The 26,191-nt window shown below is 35.8% G+C and overlaps 1 protein-coding gene across 6 annotated transcripts in view; it reads right to left on the bottom strand.

The window, feature by feature from the left end:
* Positions 1-428: 428 nt before the first annotated feature.
* KIF20B (kinesin family member 20B) overlaps positions 429-26,191 on the bottom strand; it is an 85,033-nt gene continuing 59,270 nt past the window's right edge. For 3 of the 6 annotated variants that reach the window (XM_039224739.1, XM_039224738.1, XM_039224742.1), the window contains exons 24-34: positions 21,677-21,802; positions 20,856-20,983; positions 19,083-19,238; positions 14,696-14,872; positions 12,956-13,066; positions 10,412-10,609; positions 9,403-9,471; positions 7,679-7,780; positions 7,137-7,287; positions 2,224-2,366; positions 429-679 (exon numbers count right to left, since the gene is read on the bottom strand). In XM_039224739.1, the coding sequence (XP_039080670.1) occupies positions 602-679; positions 2,224-2,366; positions 7,137-7,287; positions 7,679-7,780; positions 9,403-9,471; positions 10,412-10,609; positions 12,956-13,066; positions 14,696-14,872; positions 19,083-19,238; positions 20,856-20,983; positions 21,677-21,802 (1,439 nt within the window). In that variant the 3' untranslated portion in view covers positions 429-601. The remainder of the gene's footprint in view (positions 680-2,223; positions 2,367-7,136; positions 7,288-7,678; positions 7,781-9,402; positions 9,472-10,411; positions 10,610-12,955; positions 13,067-14,695; positions 14,873-19,082; positions 19,239-20,855; positions 20,984-21,676; positions 21,803-26,191) is intronic. The other 3 variants (XM_039224740.1, XM_039224744.1, XM_039224741.1) reach the window with 2 other exon arrangements.

Below are 26,191 nucleotides of genomic sequence, written 5' to 3'. Positions count from 1 at the left end.
CCTATTTTACTACTAACAAGACATTATAATTAAAGACTTGAGATCTTTTCTAAATTATGTGCCTACAAATTCTGGCAATGAGACCTGTACACACCTACTCCCAACAGTAGTTATAGTTAGCCATAATCCAGACATGTAAAATCAGTTGTTTCCTAACAAATGAATAAAAACAATTCATAAGATACTACTAAATAGAAGTAAACCAAATATCTGATCTACGATATATGTAAAAAACAAAAACAGTTTCTTTCCCAAGATCCTCACTGATCCTCATGCCTGAAATAAAAGGAAAAGGTATACAGTATGAAAAACTATTATATAGCACAATGTCTAAGCTTGTCAAATCACTAAGTTGTACACCTGAAACTAATGTAATATTGTGTGCCAACTATACTCAAAAAGAGAAAAATCTTAGAGAAGTAGACAAATTGGGCTGTTGATATACTGTCTTTATTGAATTAAAATTATACTATGTATAAAACAGCAATGTGTACACAGGGATTAAATGCATCATAATATATACAATTCTCTGAAAAGTCAGCATACAAGTTACAATGATTTTGAACATAAAATTTATATTAAAACATCCTCCCTAAGTGATTTATTTGGCTGTTTTAGTTCGGAGCCGTCGTTTGAGAATCTGATGATCACTCTCCTTTACTTCATGGTCCATCAAAATCTGAAATTAACAATTTCACATTTTTTTTATAAATTAAAGCTTATTTATAATTTAATAAGATATTCATGTGCTTCATAACTGGAATAATAGGTACATTTTAATATTTTGGGGCCTCTTGGACTGCAGGTATACTAACCTATGAAAAAGCATCGTCTAAAGTAACAGATTTTGTAAAGATTTTTCAACACTACCTAACATAGAATTAAAATCATCTTTACTCTATATTGGATTCAAGACATCTATATCTTGAAGTAATTACTGAAATATTTAGAGATCAGTGCCTCAAACAGTTCTTAATAAATGATCTTTCACAGCAACAAGAATAGTAATCCCCCCCTTACCTCTGGGGCATATGTTCCAAGATCCCCAGTGGATGTACCAAACCCTACATATACTGTTTGTTTTTTCCTGTACATATACATACTATGATATAGTATAATTTAAAAGCTAGGCACATTATTACATTGACAATCACTAATAACAAAACAGTTACAGCAATATACTATAGTAAGTTATGTGAATGTTGTCTCTTTCTCCCTAAATATGTTATCATACTGTCCTCTTCCTCCTCCTTGTGATGACTAGAAATGGTAAGATACCTAAGGGACAAGATGAGTGAAGTGAATGGTGTAGGCAGTATGATGTAGTGTTAGGCTACTATTGACCTGATAATACATCAGAAGGAGGATCATGGGTTACTGAAATCATGGAAAGTAAAACGAAGGATAAGAAGGGACTATGGTATATAACTCAGAAAAGTAGGAAGAATATTATATTCAAACTATGAAAGAACTTCAGCAAAGGGAAGAAATTATGTACTAATCAGAAAGATGGTGAAAAGTGACTAAGAAAATAGTATTTCCAACAGCATGTCCTAATTGACCCTAATTCTTTACCACCTGCCTTCGAGTCTGATCTCTACTGTTGCAAAAGGTCTCTCCCCTGATTTCTCTAAACCACTTCCTGTTGAAGCGTTCTCCTTTAATTACTTTTCTACTGTCACTTTCATCTACTGGGCGAATGCAAACATGATGGGAAATAAGAACTCTCCCTGTAACAGCACAGACTGTTCTGAGTGAAGAGAATGAGTCATCGAGTCAGGATGACAAACTACAGTCTTTTCTTAAAAGAACCTGGAAGGCTTAGAGAAAAGGTGGGAGGAAATGACTGAATGTCAATTCTGTATTTTTACCAGGCCCAGTTAGGCCAGATTTGTACAACTCCTATGATAAAGTTCACAAGAAAAATTGGTGTTAGAGGCAAACAAATTATTCAACAGTGATAATTCTATTGATAGAATTAAAGTTTCTCTGAGGAGTTTATAAATGTAAATGCATGACCCTTATATACATTAATGCAGCACTTATTTTGATGATAAATTTAGCACCTCACATAGCAAAAGTTTAACACTTAAAGCGTATTTCAAGAGATGTGACCTAAAGAATAAAAATTCAAACCATTATAAAATTTAAATTGTATGAATACTTCAGAATTAAAGAGAGGACGAACAGTTTTACTTTCAAGCAACCAAAGGAGTAGCTTACCACCTGGCCAGATATATCGATAGGAGATGAAATTTCATTTGTGTATAATTTCCGCTTCGCCCGTTTCGGTCGAGACACATTTTCTTTACTTACTTCTACATTTGAGAGCTTTGAAGAACTCATCGTTTCAATGATCTTCTTTGCTATGGAAAAAAAAGTTTAAATCCTGAAATAAATAACTCTGTAACTAGAAAGGTTTGAAATCCTTAATAAAGAAAAAAAAAATACCAAAGAGAAAAGCACTGCAACTTAGAAATGTGGAAAGGACAGGACTAGACAATTCACAGTGAAAAAATTAAATGCCTCATAAACACATGGCATAATGATGAACAGCAAAAACAAAAACACAAATAAATAGAACATGATTTGACTAATGTTCAACATGGTGGAAGGTTTGGTAAATTACAGTACAGCCAATAAATGTCTTTAATGACGTGAAGAGGCTTATGCTGTTATAAAAAAAAAAAAAAAGGATCCATACATACTAGACCGTGCAGCAGTACTCACATGTAGAGATATCCACAATCAAGATTAAGTGAAAGTAGTTTATAATCATGAACCCTCTGCTTATAATTAACACACACACACATACACACAGTAAAAGAAATCAAATTGTTAACGGTTGCTTCTTTCTGGGAAGTGGGAAAAATTTTTTCAGTTTCTTACTTTGTACATTTGTTTGTTTTTAAGGTTTTATTTATGTTTACAGAGCACAAATGGAGAAGGGGCAGAGAAGGAGGGACAAAGGATCTGAAGCGGGCTATATACTGACAGCAGTGAACCCGATGTGGGGCTTGACCTCACAAACTCTGAGATCGTGACCTGAGGTGAAGTCAGATGCTCAACCAACTGAGCAACCCAAGGTACCCCTATTTTTCTTTTCTTTTATTTATTTATTTTGAGAGAGAGAGAGAGAAAGAGCAGGGAAGAGGGGGCAGAGAGAGAAAGAGAGAATCCCAAGCAAGCTCCACACCGGCAACACAGAGACCAACACAGGGTTTGAACTCATGAACTGTGAGATCATGACTGGAGCCAAGTCAAGAGTCACACACTTAACCAACTGAACCATCCAGGCATCCCGACATTTGTTTGTTTTTCAACAGGCGCTTATGGATTTTAATAGAAAACATATTTCCATTTAGGAAACCTGCTGGATAGAAAATCCATATACATATGATCTCAACTATATATATATATATATATATATATATATATATTTTTTTTTTTTTTTAAACAGAAAAAAGATTGAAGAAAATATGCTAAATTGAAAGTCTACTTGCCTAGGGTTAGTCTGGGCTTGAGAGAGCTGAGGTGCCAGGTATCAGAGTAGCCAGTTCGGTTAATAAGCCAAAATGAAAGCAAGACCTTAAGGCCTTTAACCACTTAACTGCAACAGAATAAGCAAGAGGCAAACTTGAGAAAGTATCAACTCCCACCCACCTGCCATCTTTCCCCAGGTGTGGTCTAGGCCAAGAGGATCAGCACAGAAGTGGGGAGTCATCTCACTGCCAAGGGAGCACTGAACAAAAAGCTCTTGCCTTTGCTGTTTTATGGACCTTAGGGCAGGAGGCCAGAAAGAAGGTGGAAGAGTGGAAAAGTAAAGTCCAAGTGTCTTCCAGGTCCCCTTCCCTTTTCCTGTCATAAGAAGGTCCGAGGACGAGGGGCCTGAGAAATTTCTCTGCTGAAGGCCCCCATTAAGGAGGCTCTGAATGACGGCACCTTGGCGAGGACTGCAGATATGTGTAAGGGCATGGCTGGCCAGGGTCCTGAGACCTTGACTGTAACTCCCTTCAGAGACTGCACTCCTTTGGTGTGGGGAGGACAATGTTTCCCATGAAAAAGCCATGAGGCCTAACAGATAAATATTTTCTAACTGCCTATGGGTCAGCCTAAAAAAAAACAAAAAGATTACACATAGGATTTTGGCCTGGAGCCCCAAACTCCCCAGTACGATGTGCCAGCCACAAAGGGCTGAGGAGGTGAACCACACAAACATGTGGCACTTGTGAGGCTTATACTGCAGTGAGAGAAATAAGAACACAAAAATTATAGTTTAAATACTTTGATTTGCACTTTGAAAGGATCACTCTGGTGGCCATGCACCGGAGGGACAGGAGAGAGACAAGAGGGAAAGGAAGGGAGACCAGTGATATCAAGGAATGAAATAATAGTGGTTATCAAGAGCAGCAGAATTCTAAAAACTAATCTCTATTTTTTCCCCTAGATTTCTCAGTGATCAACAACAGACACATAGTGTACTTATAACCCAAAACAGGGGCGTCTTCTACTCCTAGAATTAAGTTTTTAAAAATCCACACTAGGAGCACCTGGCTGACTCAGTCGGAAGAATATGCAACTCTTGACGTCAGGGTCATGAGTTCAAGCCCCGTGTTGGGTGTAGAGATTAAATAAATGAACTTAAAAACAAACAAAAAAACAACCAAACCTGCTGTACAGGTAGGGAAGCTGTTAGCGAGCTGAGTCAACCAAGTAAGGGAGTCAATTACCATACAGGTGCTCCTTTCCTTGAAAGCTTAATTTTCTTTCACTATATAAGTGCTAATCAATGTAATCTAAACAAAAATACCTAAGAATCTAAAATAACAAGTCCTCACTTTAAGATACAAATCAGATGAACATAAAGGAAGAGAAGGAAAAATAATATAGACTCTTAAATATGGAGAACAGAGGGTTTGCTGGAGGGGTTGTGGGAGGGGGCATGGGCTAAATGGGTAAGGGGCATTAAGGAATCGACTCCTGAAATCATTGTTGCACACCATGTGCTAACTATCTTGGATGTAAATTTAAAAAATAAATTTTTAAAAAGAAGAAAAAATAACAAGTCCTCCCTCTCTACATTTAGACATTTATCAGTTGCTGTCTGTCCCTCCAGATATCTTCTATGCTTATACTAATTATATCTTTTTAAAAAGTACATATCATAAAAATATGTATATATATGCAAATGAGGTTTGGTGAGTCTAAAGTTCCCAAACTGTGCATGAAGCCAGCCATACTACAGCAAAATCAAAGGAGCACCTTGAAATATTTTAAATTTTCAGAGAAAACAGTGACACGCAGTAGGTCAAGGTGGTATAGTTTCAAGCAATAACGTGTTACGTTCCTTTTGATGATGATGTAACTTTACAAACTGGATTTTCAGAAGCTGAATTTGCAGTGGTTGTTTGGCCTCAGCACTAATGGATAAAATATTAGCTGTTTCTTTGGGTATTGGGTAACAATGAAAAAAAACTGAGACATTAAAGGCACTATGAACCAAGTTTGGGAACCTCAGTAGTAAGTTTCTACACGAAGTGTTTTTCCACAGCCTATCTGACTCAACTCAAGCATCCCCTGCTTTTAGTCAGTCCCTTTCCCTCATGCTCCTCACCGGTAGTCTCAAATTTATCCCACAATCACCCCTGAGGTTAAGTTAATGAAAATCCAGTCCTTGGCCTGCCTCTTGCCCCCACATTCTCTGAGCCAGATGCACATTACTAACTGGAACTGTCTGCACATTCCTTACACTTTCCTGTACTCTACCTGTGTTAAAACTGTTCCTCTGGGAAATGTGTGTGTGCATGTTTGTGTTTATGTGTATGTGTATATTTAGAAAAAGTATGTATCGGGGCGCCTGGGTGGCTTAGTCAGTTAAGCGTCCGACTTTCGCTTAGGTCATGATCTCGCGGTTCGTGGGTTCCAGCCCCGCGTTGGGCTCTGTGCTGACTGCCAGCTCAGAGCCTGGAGCCTGTTTCAGAGTCTGTGACTCCCTCTCTCTCTGACCCTCCCCTGCTCACGCTGTCTCTCTCTCTCTCTCTCCTAAAAATAAATAAAACATTTAAAAAAAAAAAAAAAAATATGTATCTTAGTATATATTTATACAGATAATATGGTTATGTTATAAAGAAGAAACGATTAAGCAACTAAACTCAAGAGATATTTATAGAAACACATATTTTTGATATACATGAATGGGTAATGTTTGTCAATGGATAGAAAAAAAAGCTATTAAGAATACAGGGGCACCTGGGTGGTTCAGTCGGTTGAGGGTCCGACTTCGGCTCCAGTCATGATCTCGCGGTTCATGGGTTTGAGCCCTGCGTCAGGCTCTGTGCCAGCTCAGAGCCTGGAGCCTGCTTCAGATTCTGTGTCTCCCTCTCTCTCTGACCCACCCCTGCAAACACTGTGTCTCTCTCTCTCAGAAATAAATATTAAAAAATATATATATATATATACACCATAATACAGTGCATCTCTAGAGGGTGTAATTCTGCCAGCATCTCAATACCCAAGTTAAACCCCATCTCTTCCCCCAAAAAAAAAAAAATTTTTTTTTTTCCCTTAGCCTTGGAATCAAAAGAGCTCTCTTCCCTCCAATACTACCACAGAACTTTCTTGGATCCCTGTAACTACATTAAGCAGCCTGTTCTGGATGAAGTACAGTTGACCCTAGAACAGCATAGAGCTTTGGGGTACCGACCTCCCATAATGTTAATAATCCATGTGCAACTTTTGACTTCCCAAAAACTTAACTTCTAGTAGCCTTACATATCATTGGAAGCGTTACCAATTAACATAGATTTTGTATGTGTTATATACTATATTCTAACAATAAGCTAGAAAAACAATATTAAGAAAATCCTACATTTACAGTAACATACTTATCAAAACCCATCCACATCTAAGTGGACCCGTGCAGCTCAAAGCGTTGTTGTTCACGGCCAACTGTACTTCCGTAGTTCTGTCTCCTCCTCTACAGTGAGCACCTAAGCATGTCACCATCTTCCAACCACCCTCCCATTGTACTTAATGCAGGACAATGTCTATTCGAAATAAGATGATCACTGTTGTTGAGTTTATACACTAACCAGATAGAAAGCACCTTATACCAAACATAAAAGTTTTCTGCCAACCTTTTGATTGAAGAATTGTTGGAGAATGTTGTAGGAAGTCTCCAAATTTCTGTAGCGTTCCTTCTTTTTTCTTAGTGGCCACATTTGTACTAACTGTGGATGCCTGACTCCGTAAAGAGTATGTTTTTTTAGATGATGGACGTGTGGAAACCTAAGAAAAACATTTTTTGTTACCATTGATGAAAAATGTTAGAAGGAAACAGTTGTAACCACAGAGGAATTAAAGAGGCCAGACCCAGGTCAGATGTGCAGGCAGGAAGCTCAGGATTAAATATATGAGGAGAGGAGGAAAGAGCCCAAGAATGGCAAACTGGGTGTGGCAGGCAGAACACTGGCTCAGAAGCATCGAGAAGGGCCTGCTACTGGCCAAATGCTAAAGGTTATATTCTAAGCTGAATTAGATGAATAGGAAATGGAAGATAAATGAGTTATAACTGGATAAAACTGGATTTCTGGGTAATTACTAATCAAGTGTGACATTTTTATTTTTATATTCTACTTTATAACTATAAGTTAAGAAAATGGTCAGTTTTGGATCAAACCTTTTGTTCCTTTTTGCCAGAAGAATTTCTATGCTCACAAACAAGAGATTTCAAATTAGTTCTGGGTGTAGCATTCTTCTTATTTTCGTATTTCACCAAGTCCTAAAAATAATGAAATTTAGTACTGGTTAACTCCTTAACAATATTGTCTTTCTCTAGACTCAAAAGAAGAAAGATGATGGCTCTTAACCAAGGGTGATTTTGACCCCAGAGGACACTGACAATGTCTGGAGATATCTTTGGTTGTCATCGCCGGGGGGATGAGGTTTTACTGGCAACTAGTGGTAGAGGCCAAGAATGCTACTAAACACCTCTACAGTGCACAGGAGAGATTTCCAAAACACGTATATAAATCCAAATGTGAATCATGCTGAAGCGGAGAATCCCTGACTGAAGGTATGACTTTTTCCCCCAACTTTATTGAAGTATTATTGAGGTACAACATATGTAAGTTTAAGATGTACTATGTGAGGATTTAATATACACATACATGGCAACATGACTAGACATATGAATTTTTCACACATACCATAAATAACAAAATTATGTAAGTTAAATTAAAAATAGTAGAAGGAATAACATCTTTTATTTGAACCCCATTTCCAAAATACAGCAATACACCTACACTTTACTCAACTCCCAAATCATTCAGAGCATCTACATTTGGCAGCATCAAAAACAAAACAGAGCAAGATCAAGTAAAAATCTTCAGTGTAAGCACAGGCAAAATGCTAAAATCAAGAAATATAATCTATCTTCCCTATTAATAGACTTGACATATTACTTTTCTTTTCCCCGCATCACCTCTCTTAGGACACCGTCTCTTATAGTATATTAACTGAATCAAAGTGGTACAAATCCTAGTTGTACCAAAGATCATAAGCATCAAAGGAAAAACAAGGCAAGAAGAGAAGCAGAGAAAGATCATGACCAAACCTCAGAATTCAAGTTACAAAGTAGACCTCATAAGGGCGTTAAGAAGCAGACTTCCCGAAAGAGGAAAAACAGATGGTAATGCATGTAAAACACAGGAGGAGGAGTAAGTCCATCCTACTAGCAGTGTGCAATAACGAGCTCTCCAGAGTCTTCAATGGATTAGAATATAGCAGTGTATAAATGATTTTCATGAGGACCTTATTATAACACTCAGTTTATTATTAGAGCATTGAAGAACTATTAAAAATCAGAAAAAAATCTTCTACATAATTCTACATTTAAAATGTTCTGCATATCCATCCAAAAAATCTCATGGGGAGTATATTCTAATAGTAAAATGAAAAAAATAATTGTATTTTAACCGTCTGCATACGCAACCAGTTTTTCCTTGTAAAAACTTAACCGACTGAGCCACCCAGGTGCTCCTCCTTGATTAAGTGTCCAACTTCAGCTCAGGTCATGATCTCATGGTTCATGGGTTCGAGCCCCAAGTCGGGCTCTGTGCTGACAGCTAGCTCAGAACCTGCAGCTTGTTTCAGATTCTGTATCTCCCTCTCTCTCTGACCCTCCCCTGCTCACACTGTCTCTCTCTCTCTCTCAGAAATTAAAAAAAATGAATCAAGGAAAAATCAACACAGATCATAATAAAATCACTATTTTAAAGTTACCTAAAATGTATTAAATATAAATTAAATGTTGAATAAAAAGGCTCTAGAAAACAATCACTAAAGGTGTTCTAGTTGTAGCAGAAAAAATGCTCAATAATATTCACTTGGCAAATTTATTACCTGACAGAGAGCCTCAGGAGTATGGTTAATACTATTTCTGCTCTTCCACCAGCTTGAAAATATACTACTCTTTAGAGAGGTTAAAAAAAAAAAAAGTTGAAGAAAAAGTTATTGTGTTAGAGAGCTTAGAATTAGTTTTAAATTTAAAACAAGTTACTATTAAAATAAATACATTTATTATGTATCCACCACATGTGGAACAAAAGCTAATATGCATATTAAACATGTTATCTCTAATCCTCTATTTCCAAAAGAAGAAAACTGCAGACCAGAAGTTGATGTGACTGGCCAAACCTGAGTGGCTAGGATATGGCAGGAGGTTTGGTAACCCTACAATCAGAAAGCTTCAGTAAGAAGAACTAAAGAGTTTTTATCCTACCACTAAATAGAGGAGCAAATTTTTTTTTTTTAATGTTTTATTTATTTCTAGGAGAGAGAGAGAGAGACAGCGTGAGCAGGGGAGGGTCAGAGACAGAGGGAGTCACAGACTGAAGCAGGCTCCAGGCTCTGAGCTGGCAGTCAGCACAGAGCCCGACGCGGGGCCCGAACCCACGAACCGCGAGATCATGACCCAAGCGAAAGTCGGACGCTTAACCGACTAAGCCACCCAGGTGCCCCAATAGAGGACCAAATTTTAATACACTGGCTGATCGAAAAAGTAGCTCTTCCAAAATCTACTGTGACCAGAGAGACCTAAGATTTTAGTTAAATAACAAAGATTATATATACTCAAGCAGTTTAGCCATTCAGTTTAATTTCTTTATCAACTCTTTTCTCTTCCACTGGAGGGAAAGTCCCTAAGTTTGAACAGGACTGGTATACTGAACTAGCTCTACAGTGAAATCCACCATCACTTGACCTACCACAGCTTCAATGAAACAAGGTGCAAGCCATATTTTTCAGTAACCATAAGCTTTCTGTTTGAAGACTATCAGTATAACAGTTTAACTATATAATAACTGAGCTTTAAGGTTTGCTTGTTAAATTCACTCATTAGTTAAGGACTTACCTCCTCCATTTCATTACTCTTCCTCTTCCGGGCCTTGGAAATTTTAACCGTCACTGGTAAGGCACAACCAGGGTGTTTCACTGCCATTTTGTTTGGCCGTAAAGGTGTAAACTGAATCTCTAACTCAGGTTTTGGAAATCGAGTAGTTTGATTATTTTCTGTTGACACTTCACAAGAGTCAAGGACTATAGAGCCATCCTATAACGTAATTAAAAAGAAAAGCAAATCTTATTTTCGGAACATGAATTTATGAATTGCAAAGTGTTAACTCTTTCAATTACCCATCAAAGACAATGAACTGGAATACTTAAAAGTGTGCTGGGTCAAGTTTACCACGGCAAGTACAGACAGATGGAGTTACCATCTACTGTCTCCAGGTTTATACATGGTATATTAAAGTCCGAGGAAACAGAGTAACAAATTCTTTATTACTCTTCCCACTGAGAGTTGGAGTCTCAATTCCCTTCCTTGAATCTGGGCTGTCCTTAATGACTTCCATGACCAATAGGATGTGGTGGAAATAACATCATCATTCTGAGGCTCAACATAAGAGACCGATTATAAGAGGAAGAGGTAGGCTTGTACCTTCCACCCTGTCCTCTTGGAAAAGGAACTCTCAAGGACACTCTCCCATCTCAGAATCTAGCCACTGGGCTATGAGAAGCCCAAGCACAGGAGGAGGCCACATATAGGTCCAGCTAAGCTCCCATAATCAACTATCCCTAGAATCAACCATCAGATACACGAATGAATCCTTCATTAGACTTTAAGACAACAGAGCATATTGATTTCATGAAGGCAAGAAAAATATACACAATAGCATTAATAATACCATTCCCCAAAACCATGGAATATATAATAACTGCTGAAACCTTAATAGGTATTGGAATCAGGAGGTTTTAGGACAGCAATATAAATTTATTGGGAAAGAAATGTTCCATAAGTAACTGCCTTTGCAGGGGTGCCTGGGTGGCTCAGTCAGTGAAGGGTTGGACTTTGGCTTAGGTCATGATCTCACAGTTTGTGAGTTCAAGCCCTGCGTCAGGCTGTGTTGACAGCTCAGAGCCTGGAGCCTGCTTCAGATTCTGTGTCCCCCTCTCTCTCTCTGCCCCTTCGCCGCTAATACTGTCTCCCTCTCTTTCAAAAATAAACGTTAAAAAATTTTTTAAAAAATAGGGGCGCCTGGGTGGCTCAGTCAGTTAAGCATCCAACTTTGGCTCAGGTCATGATCTCTGTTTGTGAGTTCACATCAGGTTCTGTGCTGTCAGCTTAGAGCCTGGAACCCACTTCAGATTCTGTGTCTCCCCCTCTGCCCCTTCCTTGCTCATTCTCTGTCTCAAAAATAAATATTAAAAAAATTGTTTTAAATAATTGCCTTTGCAATCAAGATGAATCTTGCTTATGAATCAACTCCAAACTTTTCTTCAAATGATATGATCTGTCTTAATCTCTAAGGTCAATGCTAAATATTTGAAACTCTAACAAAAACTATGAAAGAAAGGCCAAGAGAAAAGAAAAGGGTCATGCTATTTCCCTATTTTAAAATGCTCTTCTCTTCCCATTCTCACCTTGGTAAAATTCTATTTGCCTTCAAGACTCAGTATGATGCTACAGTCTCTAATCCACATCCACAGCCACTCAGGCAAAATTCATTATACCCTCCACAGGCAGTGTTCCTTCTTAGCACTCTCTTCATGAGTCTTAGCCCGTAAGATAAAGTCAAACAAATAGTCACTTATGTATCTGTCTTACTAGATTTTTTACTCCTTGAGGCTGGCAATCATGTCTTGTGTTTGTATCCTCAGCGTTTAGCAAGGTTCCCAACACTGAATGCTCCCAATAAATGTGTTTAAAAAATAAACGTAAAAAAGGAATTTCATCTTCAAAACTTTGTCATAAAATACATATTTATTTCATTTGTAATCTGGGAATCTCTGTATTATCCAAGGTGATTCATAGAACCCTAAACCTACTGCAAATTAAGGAAATTCACCATGAGTTACTGAGATTCGGTAACAAAGTTATTAAATGGGTACAATTTAAAAAAAAACACTGTGAATAGAATGCTTAATATAAGGACCTCTTGGGGCACCTGGGTGGCTCAGTTGGATGATGTCCAACTCCTGATTTCAGCTCAGGTCATAATCTCACAGTTTGCAAGACTGAGCCCCACATCAGACTCCCTGTTGACAGCACAGAACCTGCTTGGGATTCTCTCTCAAATAAACTTAAAAAAAAAAAAAAGACCTCTTATGTGGGCAAATAATCATCCATATGTTATCATTTCTGACCACCAAGTCTGTTCATATTAACAGATCTGATGTTCGCAGTAAGTTTCATTTTGAGAGATTAATATCATTTGGGGATTTAATCTCCCAAAAGAATTTCATTTCTCAAAAGCCGTTAGGTTTTCCTTCCCACAGCCAAGAGCACATATAGCTAACTGCACAGCAAGGCACCTACTAACAATAGAAAGTGCTATTTATTAATTAATGGTCACTGTTAAAGAGGGTAAAAAAGTAGATTGTGTTAGCAAATGCCTACCTCTACATCATTCCTAGAAATTTCAAAACTTGCTGATTGAGGTTCACTTTCATCTCTGCCAGGATCCACTGAACTCTTATGTCTAAGCCTGATATCCACATTTTGTTCTTCCTAAGTAAGGAAATATAAAACAACAAGCTACTGTAACCAAAAATATATTAAAATGCCTTCACCTAAAGAATAGAAAATCAAGATTTGGGTGGATTATAAGATTTAAGTAATTAAAGACTTCTTCAATGACCACCTGACTCCCCTTCCTCCACTCTTTCATCATTAGAGACTCAGGAAAGGCTGGGCAACTTGGCAGCCTCTGAGTCTGATTGAAAGAGAAATCTGAAAAATTACTTTCAATTTCCAAGGTGTTTTACGTATATTCTCTCATTTTACTTTCATTGCAGCTCTCTCTGATAGATTTGTTAAGAATCATTATTCCTACTTTCAAGATGAGGAAACAGGGACCTAGAGATGTTAAATGACATGGCCAAGGTCTGCACTAAGCTTAAAGTGTTGAACGCCAACTGCTTTGAGAACGCCATTGTGAAACACTAGAGGAGTCTTGAAAATAGAACTATAGTATCAGAGGAAAAAAGACCATAGTGATAACTAAACCTTCTCTTGCTGCACACTTCATCCCATTTTCTCAGTCACAGGGTATGCTCTACTCCTAAACGCTACTTAAGGGATCTATAAAGAAGAATCAGATTACATTTTTAAACTTGACAAATTCTAACATGAGCCTTCTCACCACTGCCATCAAAAGCAGAAGTTAAATAAATATTTATCTCTTATGCCATCTACCCATAATTGTCAAATAAAAAAGATTCTACTGAATCCATAATGCGAAAAGCAACTACCATCTACTGACTTCCACTGTGGTGAAAACTGTGCTAATTGTTTTACAAATACTCTCATCAATTTTCACAATTCTATTAGGAAGACATTACTATCTCTGTTTTAGTTAAGTTCAGATATAATAAGTGATTTTCCCAAAGATTCCAAAGCCACAGTTGACAGCAACAGACACCCAATTTTTCTAAGTTTCTAGTTTGTGCTGTTTATACCACATGCTACTACCTCTTTTTTTTTTTTTTTTTTAAGCAGTCTTCCTCTTAGAGTCATGAAGTCCTTTGTTGTGACAGGCACATACATTTCATTTTCCTATTGTCTGGAGGCTTTAGAACATCAGATTTTTAAGCGTAGATCATTTATTCTGGAAAGACTAGCTTCAGATGTTCGATTTCACCATGAAATAACAATCCTCTGTGAAATGCAATCCTCCCTCCATTCAAGGTTCCCAACCCCAACGTAGCATTACAAAAGTAATTACTGAATGACTACAATTGTGCTTATTTTCAAAACAATTCATGCCTTTATGTAGTAAACTTAGAATGATCCCAAGTATTTAAATATTACCAAGACTACTACTGAATCACATTTCCACATTTTAAAGGTAGATTAGGGACTAAATCATAAATTGTTTATTTTCTAATTACTCTACCTGGAAAATATGACCAAAATATTGCAAAAGTACTATTTCTTAGTTGGTCACTGGCAAATCAATCATAATGACATACTATGAAAACCTGAAATACATGATAATTATCCAAATAATTTTTCAAACTCTGATTTCCCTGTTATCTATTGAAACTTACTTTTTTGTCCTCTAAGAGTTAATCAATTATCCTGAAAAATTCCTATGTTTAATAAAAACAGGCACAGAAAGAATTAGATTCTATTCACCGTTTCAGAAGGCTCCAATGTGACCTTTTTTAATTGTTCAATTTCATTATCTTTCTGTATATTACTGGAGATCAGTCCCTTCAGCTGTATTTCTAAAGCTGCGACCAGATGATCCCGTTCTTCTCGCCACTTCTGAAGGTTATCATCTTTCTCCGCCAATTGTGCAGTAAGTACTTCCTAACCAGAAGATAGAAAACATTATAAAACTAAAAAATTTTTGAAATTTTTATTAGAAATAACACAACTATGAATAAGACATGTACCAAATTACATGGGTTATGGCTAGCTACTTGTAAAACAAAATACATAATGCCTTTATATCTTTAATATCCACATGCTGTATTTATCCCTATCCCACTTCATTTCTAAAATCAGCTTATTGGCCACTTCTTTCAATTCTTTCAATAATTATGGCTTTTAAGCTAATACTAGCATTTCCCCCAATATTTTGGAAATGAAAGGTAAAATTATAGCAAAACAAATGACAAAATTAATAGCAACAAAGAGAAATGAAAATTTAAAATATCATTTTTAATGACTTCAAAAACATGAAATAGTGAAGTCACAAAAATACATGCAAGACCTAAACATAAGAAGCTGCAAACCACCGCTAAGAGAAATTAAAAATACATCAATAAATGGAGAGACAATCTGTGCTCAATGATCAAAAAACTCAATATTGTTAAGATGTCAGTTCTCCCTAAACAGATCTATAGATTCAGAGCAATTTAGATTAAAATCCAGGCAGGTACACATGTATGTGTGCATGTGTGTGACTGTGTGTGGAAATGAGAAAGCTCACTGTAAAAGTTATGTGGAAATGCAAATGACACAGGATAGTCAAAATTATCTTGAAAATGAAGAACAAAGTAGGAGCAAACATACTGTGATTTCAAACCTACTATGATAATCAAGACAGTGTGGTACTGGAATACACAGTGATCAGTGGAACAGAAAAGAGGGTCCATAAGTGCAAGGTCAAGTGATATTCTACAATAATGCTAAAGATATTCAATGGAGGAAAGAACAGTCTTTTCAACAAAGATTGCTGAAACAGTAGCCAAATGAAAAAAAAAAAAAAAGAATCCCAAACCTAATCTCATACCATACACAAAATCTAACACTTAGCCAATTGACTTATGACAAAAGTGACAGAGCAGTGGAAAAGAAAGTTTTTCCAATAAATACCACCAGGAAAATTGGTAATCCACATTAAAAAAAAAAAGTCTTGATGCCTAATTCACTCCAACACAAAACTTAATACTAGAACCAAACTATGAAAGGTAAAAACCTAAATAGGAAATGGTATGAGAATATCTTCATGTCTTTGGGGTTAATAAAGGAAAAGACTGGGAAAATGAACTAAAGTAAATTTAAGAACTTATATTCAGGGGCGCCTGGGTGGCTCAGTTAAGCGTTTGACATCAGCTCAGGTCATGATCTCATGGTTCGTGGGTTTGAGCCCCGCTGTCAGGCTCTGTGCTGACTGCCAGCTCAGAATCTGGAGCCTGTTTCAGATTTTGTGTCTTCTTCGCTCTCCGACCCTCCCCTGCTCATGCTGTCTCTCTCTCTCTCTCAGAAATAAATAAAAAACATTAAAAAAATTTTTTACAAAAAGAACATATTCATAAGAAGGCATTAAGAGAATAAAAAGTAAACTAGAGATTGAAGAAAGGTACTTGAAACACATGACAAAGGCTCCTATCCAGAAAGTATACAGAGCTCCTGTGTATCATCTAGAAAAAGCCAGAGTCCATATAGGAAAAGGGCCTGTAACCTTCAACGTCATTAGTACTCAGGGAAAAGCACCTTAGAATCATAAAAAAAACCCAACACCATCATATGTTGGTAGGAATATACAGCAACTCCAGTACTAGAATATAAATGGGTACAACTACTTTGAAAACCTGACATTCAACCAGAGTTGTACACATACCCTATCATCCAACACTTCTATTCTTGGGTAAATATGCAACAGAAATTCATGCACATGTGCACTGAAAAAAATGTGTAAAAAATGTTTATAAGACAATTTACTCATAAGAGCTCACAACAAAATAATTCATATATCTTCAACATTAAAATGAATAGGCTGTGGTATATTCAAACACTGCAATAGTCAGCAATGACAATGGGCTAATTCCAGCTCCGTGCAGCATAAATAATTCTCACAAACATAATACTGACAGAAGCCAAGTACAAAAAAATGCATCCTGTACATTTCCATTTACATAAAATTCAAAAATGGTCAAAATTAAAATACAACATTAGAAGATCCAAGAGTTGGGGCACCTGAGTGGCTCAGTCGGTTAAGCATCCCACTCTCGACTTCCACTCAGGTCATGATCCCACAGTTTATGAGTTCAAGTTCGGGCTCTGTCCTAGCAATGCAGAGCCTGCTTAGGATTCTGTATCCCTCACTCTCTGCCCCTCCCCCACTTGCATGCTCTCGCTCTCTCTCTCTCTCTCTCTCTCAAAATAAATAAAAATTAAAAAAAAAAAAAAAGAATAGAAAGAAATAGAAGAGGGCCCTTCTGGTTTGCTTCTGGGGTAATGTTCTATTTCTTGAACTGGGTGGCACTTAAGTGGATACTGACTTAATAAATACTTCCCTGAACTATTGTTTACTATGTTATATGTAATTTTAAAAATTAACAATTTGTATACCTTAATATGGTAGAAACATACATCCTAGATATGATGGTAAAGAAATATATAGGAGAAAGAAGGAAGCTAGCTTTCTCAAGGATTAAAAACTCAAAGTAGGTTTACTTGCTAGCATTGCTGCCGATGACTGGGACCACTGACTGGGAAAGAAAATAGCCCTATTCCAGTTTTTAAATTGGAGTGACTCAAAGCCAATAGTTTTGATTTCACTTCTTCCTCTTACTATTGCCCAGGAAGGTATGATGGGCTGTGAGACAATAGCAGAGAATCAGAAGCAACCTTTCAAGATAAATGTAGCAGCAAAATCCTGCTCAACCCGCCACCTCCAATCACATGGAATTGGCACATGAAATATACTGCCATCTCAGAGCTGCGGTAATGACAAGTATTAGTCTCACATGATTTAGCATATGACCAAAAGAGGCAATACTCTAAGGAAATAACAACTAATGTCATGTTGTATTCTAGATGATATTCTGGACCCAGAAAAAGACATTAGTGGGAAAACTGATGAAATTCTAATAAGGTCCATGATTTAGCTAACAGTACTACAATAATGTTAATTTGTTGGTTCTGATCATTGTCCTATTGTTATGTAAGGTGCTAACATCAGGAGAAGTTAGTGGTAAGTATACAGGAACTCCCTGTATAAATTTTGCAACTTTTCTGTGAATAAAATGATCTTAAAAAGGTAAAATTATTTTTATTTTTTTTACATTTTATTTATTTTTGAGAGACAGAGAAACAGCACAAATGGGGAGGAGCAGAGAGGGAAGGAGACACAGAATCTGAAACTCCAGGCTCTGAGGTGTCAGCACAGAGCCCAACACGGGGCTTGAACCCACAAAGTGTGAGATCATGACCTGAGCTGAAGTTGGACACTTAACCAATTGAGCCACCCAGGCACCCCAAAAAGTAAAATTATTTTTTTTAAATCAGTGGGAAAATCACCCTTACCTTATGGAAAATTAACATCCTATTTTTACAGGAAAGCTTAGCTATTATCTATAAAATTCTGTCATAAACAAAAAATACCAGCAATGACAGTGTGGTACTGCCAAGTTATTATTATTGTAAAGAGAAACCAGTTTTTCATTTAAAGATAGTGTTAATGTATTCCTCAATAGTTTTCCTAGGACCAATGATGCCTTTTAACTTCTTTTCTGTTGGCAACATGAGGTGTCAAACATACTAAGCTGTCAATTAAAACAGGAGGGGAAGAACAAGCTAGGATAGAATCCTGTAAGAGCCACAGCTGGTCAGTGTAAAACTGAAGGGCATTTCTACCAGTAGTCCTCTAGAAACTATTTGGTTGGCTTTTAAGAAGTCCTGATAAAATCAGCTTATGAGATAAAATGTAAACACCCATATTAATAGAATCTATTGTTCAAAAGCAAAATTTTATAATAAAGTAAGGATCACCACTGTGGCAATCAAACAGAAGAGATGTTTTAAATTCTGTATCTAGATACTGAGATATAATTAGGCATTTTCCCAACTTGCTAAATGGACAGAAAAAAAGTTAAAATAAGAACGTAAGTGAACTTCAAAATTGGGACAGAAAAGTCATCTTACAAATAGACAAACAGACTGCTTTTTAAAAAAAAAAAGCCAAGAAAATCAGGCGACCGTGTAGACTGATAAGAACCCCAGGGATAAATTTAACAAACCAAGGAAAGCTGGTGAAATACATCAAAGATAAAGTATAATTGTTACCAACCAGTGCATTTTGTTGCTTTAAACAACGCTCCCTGTCTTCAGCATATTTTTTCATCTCTTTGTTTCGTAGATTCTCAGCTTCTTTTGCTTGAGTGATAAGCATCATTTTTTCTTCTAGCCATTTCTTTCTATCAGCTTTATACTTATGTTCAGATTCCTATATATATAAATAGTACAAATGACTATCACATGCTCAAGTAATAAGTAATAGTCGGTAAGTGTACTTTTATAACATATCCATATAACCCATCATTTTACCTTTTTGAAAACTTAAACATAAGCATTTTTTCATTAAACAATGGTAAGATCAGAGTTTAATTTGGATTATAAAATGAATGCTGCTGGTTTCCTTTTCCAAGTGGACTTCCTTTTATAAACCTTATTTTGCTATGAAGTCCATTTAAGGACTCTCCTTCCTTAAGAAGGAATAAACAACTTCTATTTCTGAGTTACAAAGACCCTTTCCAAACACCATAAAAAAAAAAAAACCTCAATTTGTGATGGTCATTTCTAATTGCATGATATCAAACATAAAATATTCCTGGGTATACAGGATGCCAAATAAAAACAACTTGTACAAGAGGACATTTATTAATTTGAGTAACACTGCAAATGGCTAGACTGAAGTAATTTCCTTCCCAGAATTACAAAGTTTATAATCTAAGATATGTAATTACATCATTTGGAGACTACATAAAATAAACCAATACTCCTTAAGATGAACATTCTCAATATAATTAATATACTTTTTCATAAATAATGGAGTATTTACTTTGAGCTGCTCTGGGGTTTTCCCAGTGGAAAGGGTAAATTCTAGAATACATAATTAACAGTTAACAAAACAAAGTATTCTTTATTTATTCAGTACTTGATTATATATGTAGCACGAGTTTAAGAAAACAATTTAGGTACAGCCAACTTTTAAAAATCATTATTTTGCTTTCTTCAATCTCAAAACTAGTCCCTTCTAATAAAATGTACAAAATTTTGGGGCCCCTGGGTGGCTCAGCTGGTTAAGCATCCGACTTTGGCTCAGGTCATGATCTCATCGTTTATGGGTTCAAGCCCCATGTCGGGCTCTGTGCTGACAGCCAGCTCAGAGCCTGAAGCCTGTTTCGGATTCTCTATCTCCCTCTCTGACCCTCCCCTGCTCATGCTGTCTGTCTCTCTCTCTCTCTCTCTTTCTCTCTCAGAAATAAATAAAACATTAAAAAAATTTTTTTTAATGTACAAAATTTTAAGTAGTTTTGGTAAACTCCATTAAAAAATATTTCCCCCAATAGGCTGTATTCCATATAGTATTTAGAGTTGAACATGGAAAAAATATTTATGCAAAATAGAGCATCTTCTGTATGACAGTGTTTCAAATATATTCCAGTGTCCACATATACAACTGTATTCTTTACCAACTTCATAACTGAAAATTAAAATGATTGTTTACAAAATGTCCTCTTTCCCACAACAGAATTTGATGACTAAGAAGCTTAGAGATTAGAAAAATAGGTACAAACACTAAGAAGTTATGATTTAAGAATTAGATCTATAGAATATAAAATTGAACACCAAACCTCTGTATTTTCATTGGTACTAATGGTGATCTGTATCTTGAAAATTTCCACCCATGTCATTTCACTGTATACTGAAAAAATTATACCTATTTGCTAACATTTCCCAGCTTGTATTTCACCCATATCTAAATTAATTATAAAATATCTGCTGAATTCTCTCTCATGAGAAATACAATGGAGAGATCCATACACACACAAAATCATACCTGTAACTCATCTTGAAGCTTACTGAGCTTTTCACTAAGTACATCTGTGTTATCCTCAAATTCTTTATTTGACCTTTGATTACTTTTGGCTTCCAGATCTTTGCATTTTTCCTTCCATTTTTCCAATTCTAATGTGAAAACATAAATTTATCGTTTAAAGTAAATGCAAAAGTTATACCATACAGAGATACATGTAGCATGAGATACAGACAAGAATCAGCAAAGCCCAGAAGAAAAACATAAACCCAGATAAGAACTGAGACAGTTCCAAGGGCTTCATTTTTAAGAGTTCTTACCAAATCCAAATTCTTAGAGAAGAGGAAGTACAAGGACCTTTCAGGAACCCACTGAATAGTGTTCAGAGTATACAGTGTAAACACAACTTAACCTTAATTATATAGGAAACTTCACATAGTTCTCAGAAATAAAAAATAATACAAAATAAAATAAAATGTGATGGTATTCTGAAGGACGAAATCAAGAGTATTTACTGAAATAAACATATAAGATGATGCTAAAAAGCTGGACAGAGGTAAAACTCAGATGAGAAGTTTATTCTTATACCTGGAAAGCATTACAAGCTATCACTCAGTTATTATCAAAGTGTCCTTATTCTTTCTTTACTACATACAATTTTACTGAGACAAAACAATTTTCATCACATTGGAAAACAGCAAGCGATAAGACATTCTGAAAACACACCATTACTTTTTACTATGAATTATTGTAAATACTCAACTCGTTCTAAAAGGGAAAGAAATCTAGGAAAATACAGAAAAAGGAAGAGTAGATCTTGAGATATTGAAGCAACCGTGTTTTACCTGTGGCCAATCTTTCAGCTTCCTCTAATTTCACCTCGAGCACTTGATCTTGTTCTGCCTGAGTCTGTTCCTGTTCTTCCAGTGTCATTCGCATGTCTTCAATTATTTTCTCTTTAACATTTAGATCTAAAAATTTAAGAACATTTTAGAAACTACTAACATGTACATCTAGCTATCCAATTTTTCTTGAGTTCTTCTAAAATTAAAATAGGGGCGTCTGGGTGGCTCAGTCGGTTAAGCGTCTGACTTCGGCTCAAGTCATGATCTCATGGTTCGTGGGTTTGAGCCCTGCATGGGGCTCTGTGCTGACAGCTCAGAGCATGGAATCTGCTTCGAATTCTGTGTCTCCCTCTCTCTCTGCCACTCCCCACCCCTCTTTCTCGGAAAAATAAACATTAAAAAATTAAATATATATATATTTATATAAATTTATATATAATTTATATACATAAATATATATAAATATATTTATTAATAAATAAATTCATATATAATTATATAAATTTATATATATATAAATATTTTTTTTTCATTAACTATAATAGAATTGGAGTTCCACATAGAAGCTTTGTCTTGTTCACTACTGCACCACAATGCCTAGAGCAGTACTGGCAGATATGAAGCACTAAATAGGTATCTGATGTACAGATAGATACTTGAATGACTGCAAGAAAGGGTGGACAGAAAAGAAACTCTGCAGATAAAATTAACAATTTTTTATAATATTCAGCTATTAATACTAATCAACACAAATCTGGGGATTTAGAAAAACCATTATTTGGCAAAACATTCATTTTCAGCGTAATATTCCCAAACCAAATGTAAAACTTTTACCACCTAAGAACAAAAAGGGCTCAATCTCAATTTGCTTTTTTTTTTTTGGGGGGGGTGGTGGTCTCAAGTAACTGTTTTTTTCTACGAAAATTTCCAAAGCCAAATATTTACTTCTAGTATTTTTAAAACCAGCTCTTCAGGAATGAATGTGCCACTAGCCTTACCAAAATTGTTTCTGGCCCTTAAAAAATGACAATAATGACATAATTCTATTTTAATGCTGCCTGTTAGAAAGAGGGAAAAAGGAAAGGTTACTTTGTTGCCTCTTGTAATGGCCACGTTTCTAGCTGGGCACGTTTTAGACACAAAACTATTACTGATGTCAGAGGTAATAAACCTCCAGATGCATACAGTTCAACCTCAGGTCACTAAACATTAAAAATGACAAAAATCTCAAAAGAAGGCCTTCTCAAAGTACACATTAAGCAAACTTAAGAAAATAAAGACAAATTTTATAAAACACTAAAAAAATTTTATGAGTAATTTTCAGTATTTCTGTCCATTTATGAAAGCTGCCAGGAGTGCTAATAAATCAAAATTCCTCCTAAGATCAAAGGAGTCTTGGTATTACTATCTAAACTCTTTCTTTCAAAAAATATGATTTGCAAATATATTCAGATTATACAATTAATTAACCAAAAGTTTATTCAAAGAACCCCTTTCCTCAAGATTCCACTCTAGATTTTGCTTTAAACTAGAAGGCTAGAAATAAAAAGTCTTAAGTACCTAATTACCAATTAGGAAAGTCCCAGGACACCAATGACAATTTCACTAATGACTATGATTATATGAAAGGTAGGTGCAGTTACAAAAAAACAAGAGAATTATTTTATCAGTCACTACCTCCAATAATTTATACTTCATTTCAGGAAACAATCCAGAAATATACAACAAATAAAACAAAGTAAAGCAACATGAGAACAGCTCTGAGACAGCTATGTCTTCACTGCTAGCTAAAGACAGCTATGAGCTGCCACAGCTAAATAAAGGACTGTCAAACCAGCAACCAAGGCTTTAGCATTCACGGAGAGGATCACTGGAGCTATGGTACCCTAGGAAGGCTTCAAGGAGGAAAGACTTCAACATAACATTTGAGAACAATCAGAAAGTAGAAAAAAGGGCCAACACATACTCTAGGCTAGGAAGAGAAGTAAATATAAATGCCATCTAAGACCCCAGATTAGAAATAGTCACTTAGTGACAGTTAAAATTTATTTCAGAATATATAACAGATGTACATGGAGCAACTACAGCAGTGTGAGACCACGTAGTACCAGTTTCACACATCACACTGGCACTAAGTGTGAAATTTGATAACACCTAATACAGGCAAAAATGTGGAGAAACAGGCATTCTATACACGATTTTACTGTCAATATAAACTAGTTAAACCACTTTAGAGAGCAACTTAGCAATATTTATTAAAATTTTAAATACATACCATTCGGGCCAACAATTACACTGCTAAGACTTTCCCTTATAAATATATTTACATGTGTCCACACTTCTGTACAAATTTATTCACGGTAATGTCTATAATAACCAAAAATAATGTCTAAAATAACCAAATGTATTTTTTTTCATCAGAAGAGGCCATACTACCAGAGGCTAGATTATAAATATGTTGTTAGTTTTCTTAAGTATGATACTGTATTTATGTAAGATGATTCCTTACCTTACAAATTTCATGATAAAGTATTTAAGCATAAAGTATCATTGATGCCTGGAAATATTTTTCAAGTTGCTCAGTTTTATACATACATATTAGAGAAAGAGACAGAGAGCTAGAGACAGATGCAAATAAGGCAAAATATTTAAAAATAGTGACTCTCATAAAGGGTATTCAGATCATCTTTACTTTCTGACTCCTTCACAATGTTTATTTCTTAATTAAAATTTGAGAAAAATAGGATTAATGATTCCTACTTTATAAGCAACTGAAACTGTATCTTAAATTAGCATATAACATTCTCTACTAGATCTTGAAATTATGTTTCATTTATGATCAAGACCATGTATTCAGTCAAATCAAGGACTCCACTCCGTGCAATAGTGTATATTAAAATCATTTTTATCTCCTCTACCCTAATAAATTTTATTGTACTATTTAAGGCTTTCTTTCAAAGGAATAAAATTTCTTTTCCCATTTAAAAAAAAAGGTCATATTAAATATAGTACACTATATCAATATCAATAAAATGGAATACTATTTAGCCCTTTAAAAGAAAGGTTAAGGGTTGCCTGTGTGGCTCAGTCAGTTCAGTGTCCGACTCTTGGTTTCGGCTCAGGTTGGGATACCAGAGTCATGGGATAAGCATGGAGCCTGCTTGGGATTCTCTTTCTCTCTCTCTTTCCCCCAATCAATAAATCAATCTCTCTCTCTCTCTCTCTCTCTCTCTCTCTCAAATAAATAAAATGAAAAAGAAAGTTAAAGGAAGTGGGGAAGGTAAAGTAAGATCTGTGTGTGATTAAGTTAGTGATGTCTTCTGGGGTATTTTTCTTGAGACATATATTTCCAAAGGAAATGTGTGGTCTTTTATTTGCCTTCTTTAAACAGGAATAGAGGCAAGATAGAGCAGGTCACACTAAGGAAACAAATTAGTCTAGATAGAGCAAAAAAGTTATATTAGGGCTAGAAAAAGGTAGCCTAAAATCTGCAGCTAGAGCAAAGAAATTTGTGTAGACAATATGAAAGGATTGGAAACTTTTAATAAGAAAATGACACAATGAAAGAAGAGTTTTAGAAAAATTTAATCTAGCTGTGCTGCTATACGAGTGAGTTTGACATAAAATCTGGCAATGAGCTAGGACAAATATGAGGAGTAAAAACAAGTAAAATAATTTAGGCACTACATCTGAGGGTGTGGGGAAACAAGATTATTTCAAGTCTAAAACCAAAGGTAGCCAAACATTTTCTGCAAAGTGTCAAATGATAATTATTTTAAGGGCTACCACAACTGTTTACCTCTGCCACTGTAATGTGAAAGCAGCCAGACAATACAAGAGAATGTGTTGTTAGGTTCCAATAAAACTACTTACATACAAAATTAGGCAGTAAGCTGGATTTGGTCAAAAGACTTCTGTTTCCTAACCTCTGGTCTAAACAGTGGAGACAGTAGACATCAGGAGTAGAAACCCAGAAAGTTAAAGCAGTTTGAGCAGAGACATTCACATTCAGAATTTATTAAGACTTCAAAACCACTCAGCATAGGAAAAGAAAATTGTAGACCGATATCCCATATGAAAAGAGTTGCAAAACCTCGAGAGTACTAGCAAACTAAACCCAGCAACACATAAAAAGCATTATACACCATGACCCAGTGGGATTTATCCCAGGAATTCAAGTTTTATTCAACATATGAAAAACAGTCAATGTAATACACCTAATTAATAAAGAACAAAACTACATAATTGTCTCGATGGATGCAGAAAAAGACTTTGGACAAAATTTGACACATTTTAATGATAAAAACACTTAATAAACTAGGAACAGAAAGAGGGAACAAACTTCCTCATCCTAATATAAAGCATCTACAAAAACCCAACAGGGAACATTATACAAAATGGTTAAAGAATGAAAACTTTCCCCCTAAGATCAGGAATAAGACAAAAATTGGTGCGCCTGGGTGGCTTAGTCAGTTAAGTGTCCGACTTTCGCTTAGGTCATGATCTCGCGGTTCG

The sequence above is a fragment of the Hyaena hyaena genome, unplaced genomic scaffold (assembly GCF_003009895.1).
Source record: "Hyaena hyaena isolate Hyena2069 unplaced genomic scaffold, ASM300989v1 scaffold_1760, whole genome shotgun sequence".
Taxonomy (NCBI): domain Eukaryota; kingdom Metazoa; phylum Chordata; class Mammalia; order Carnivora; family Hyaenidae; genus Hyaena; species Hyaena hyaena.
The sequence above is the reverse complement of the archived record's forward strand: the minus strand, read 5'-3'. Positions and strand labels throughout refer to the sequence as shown.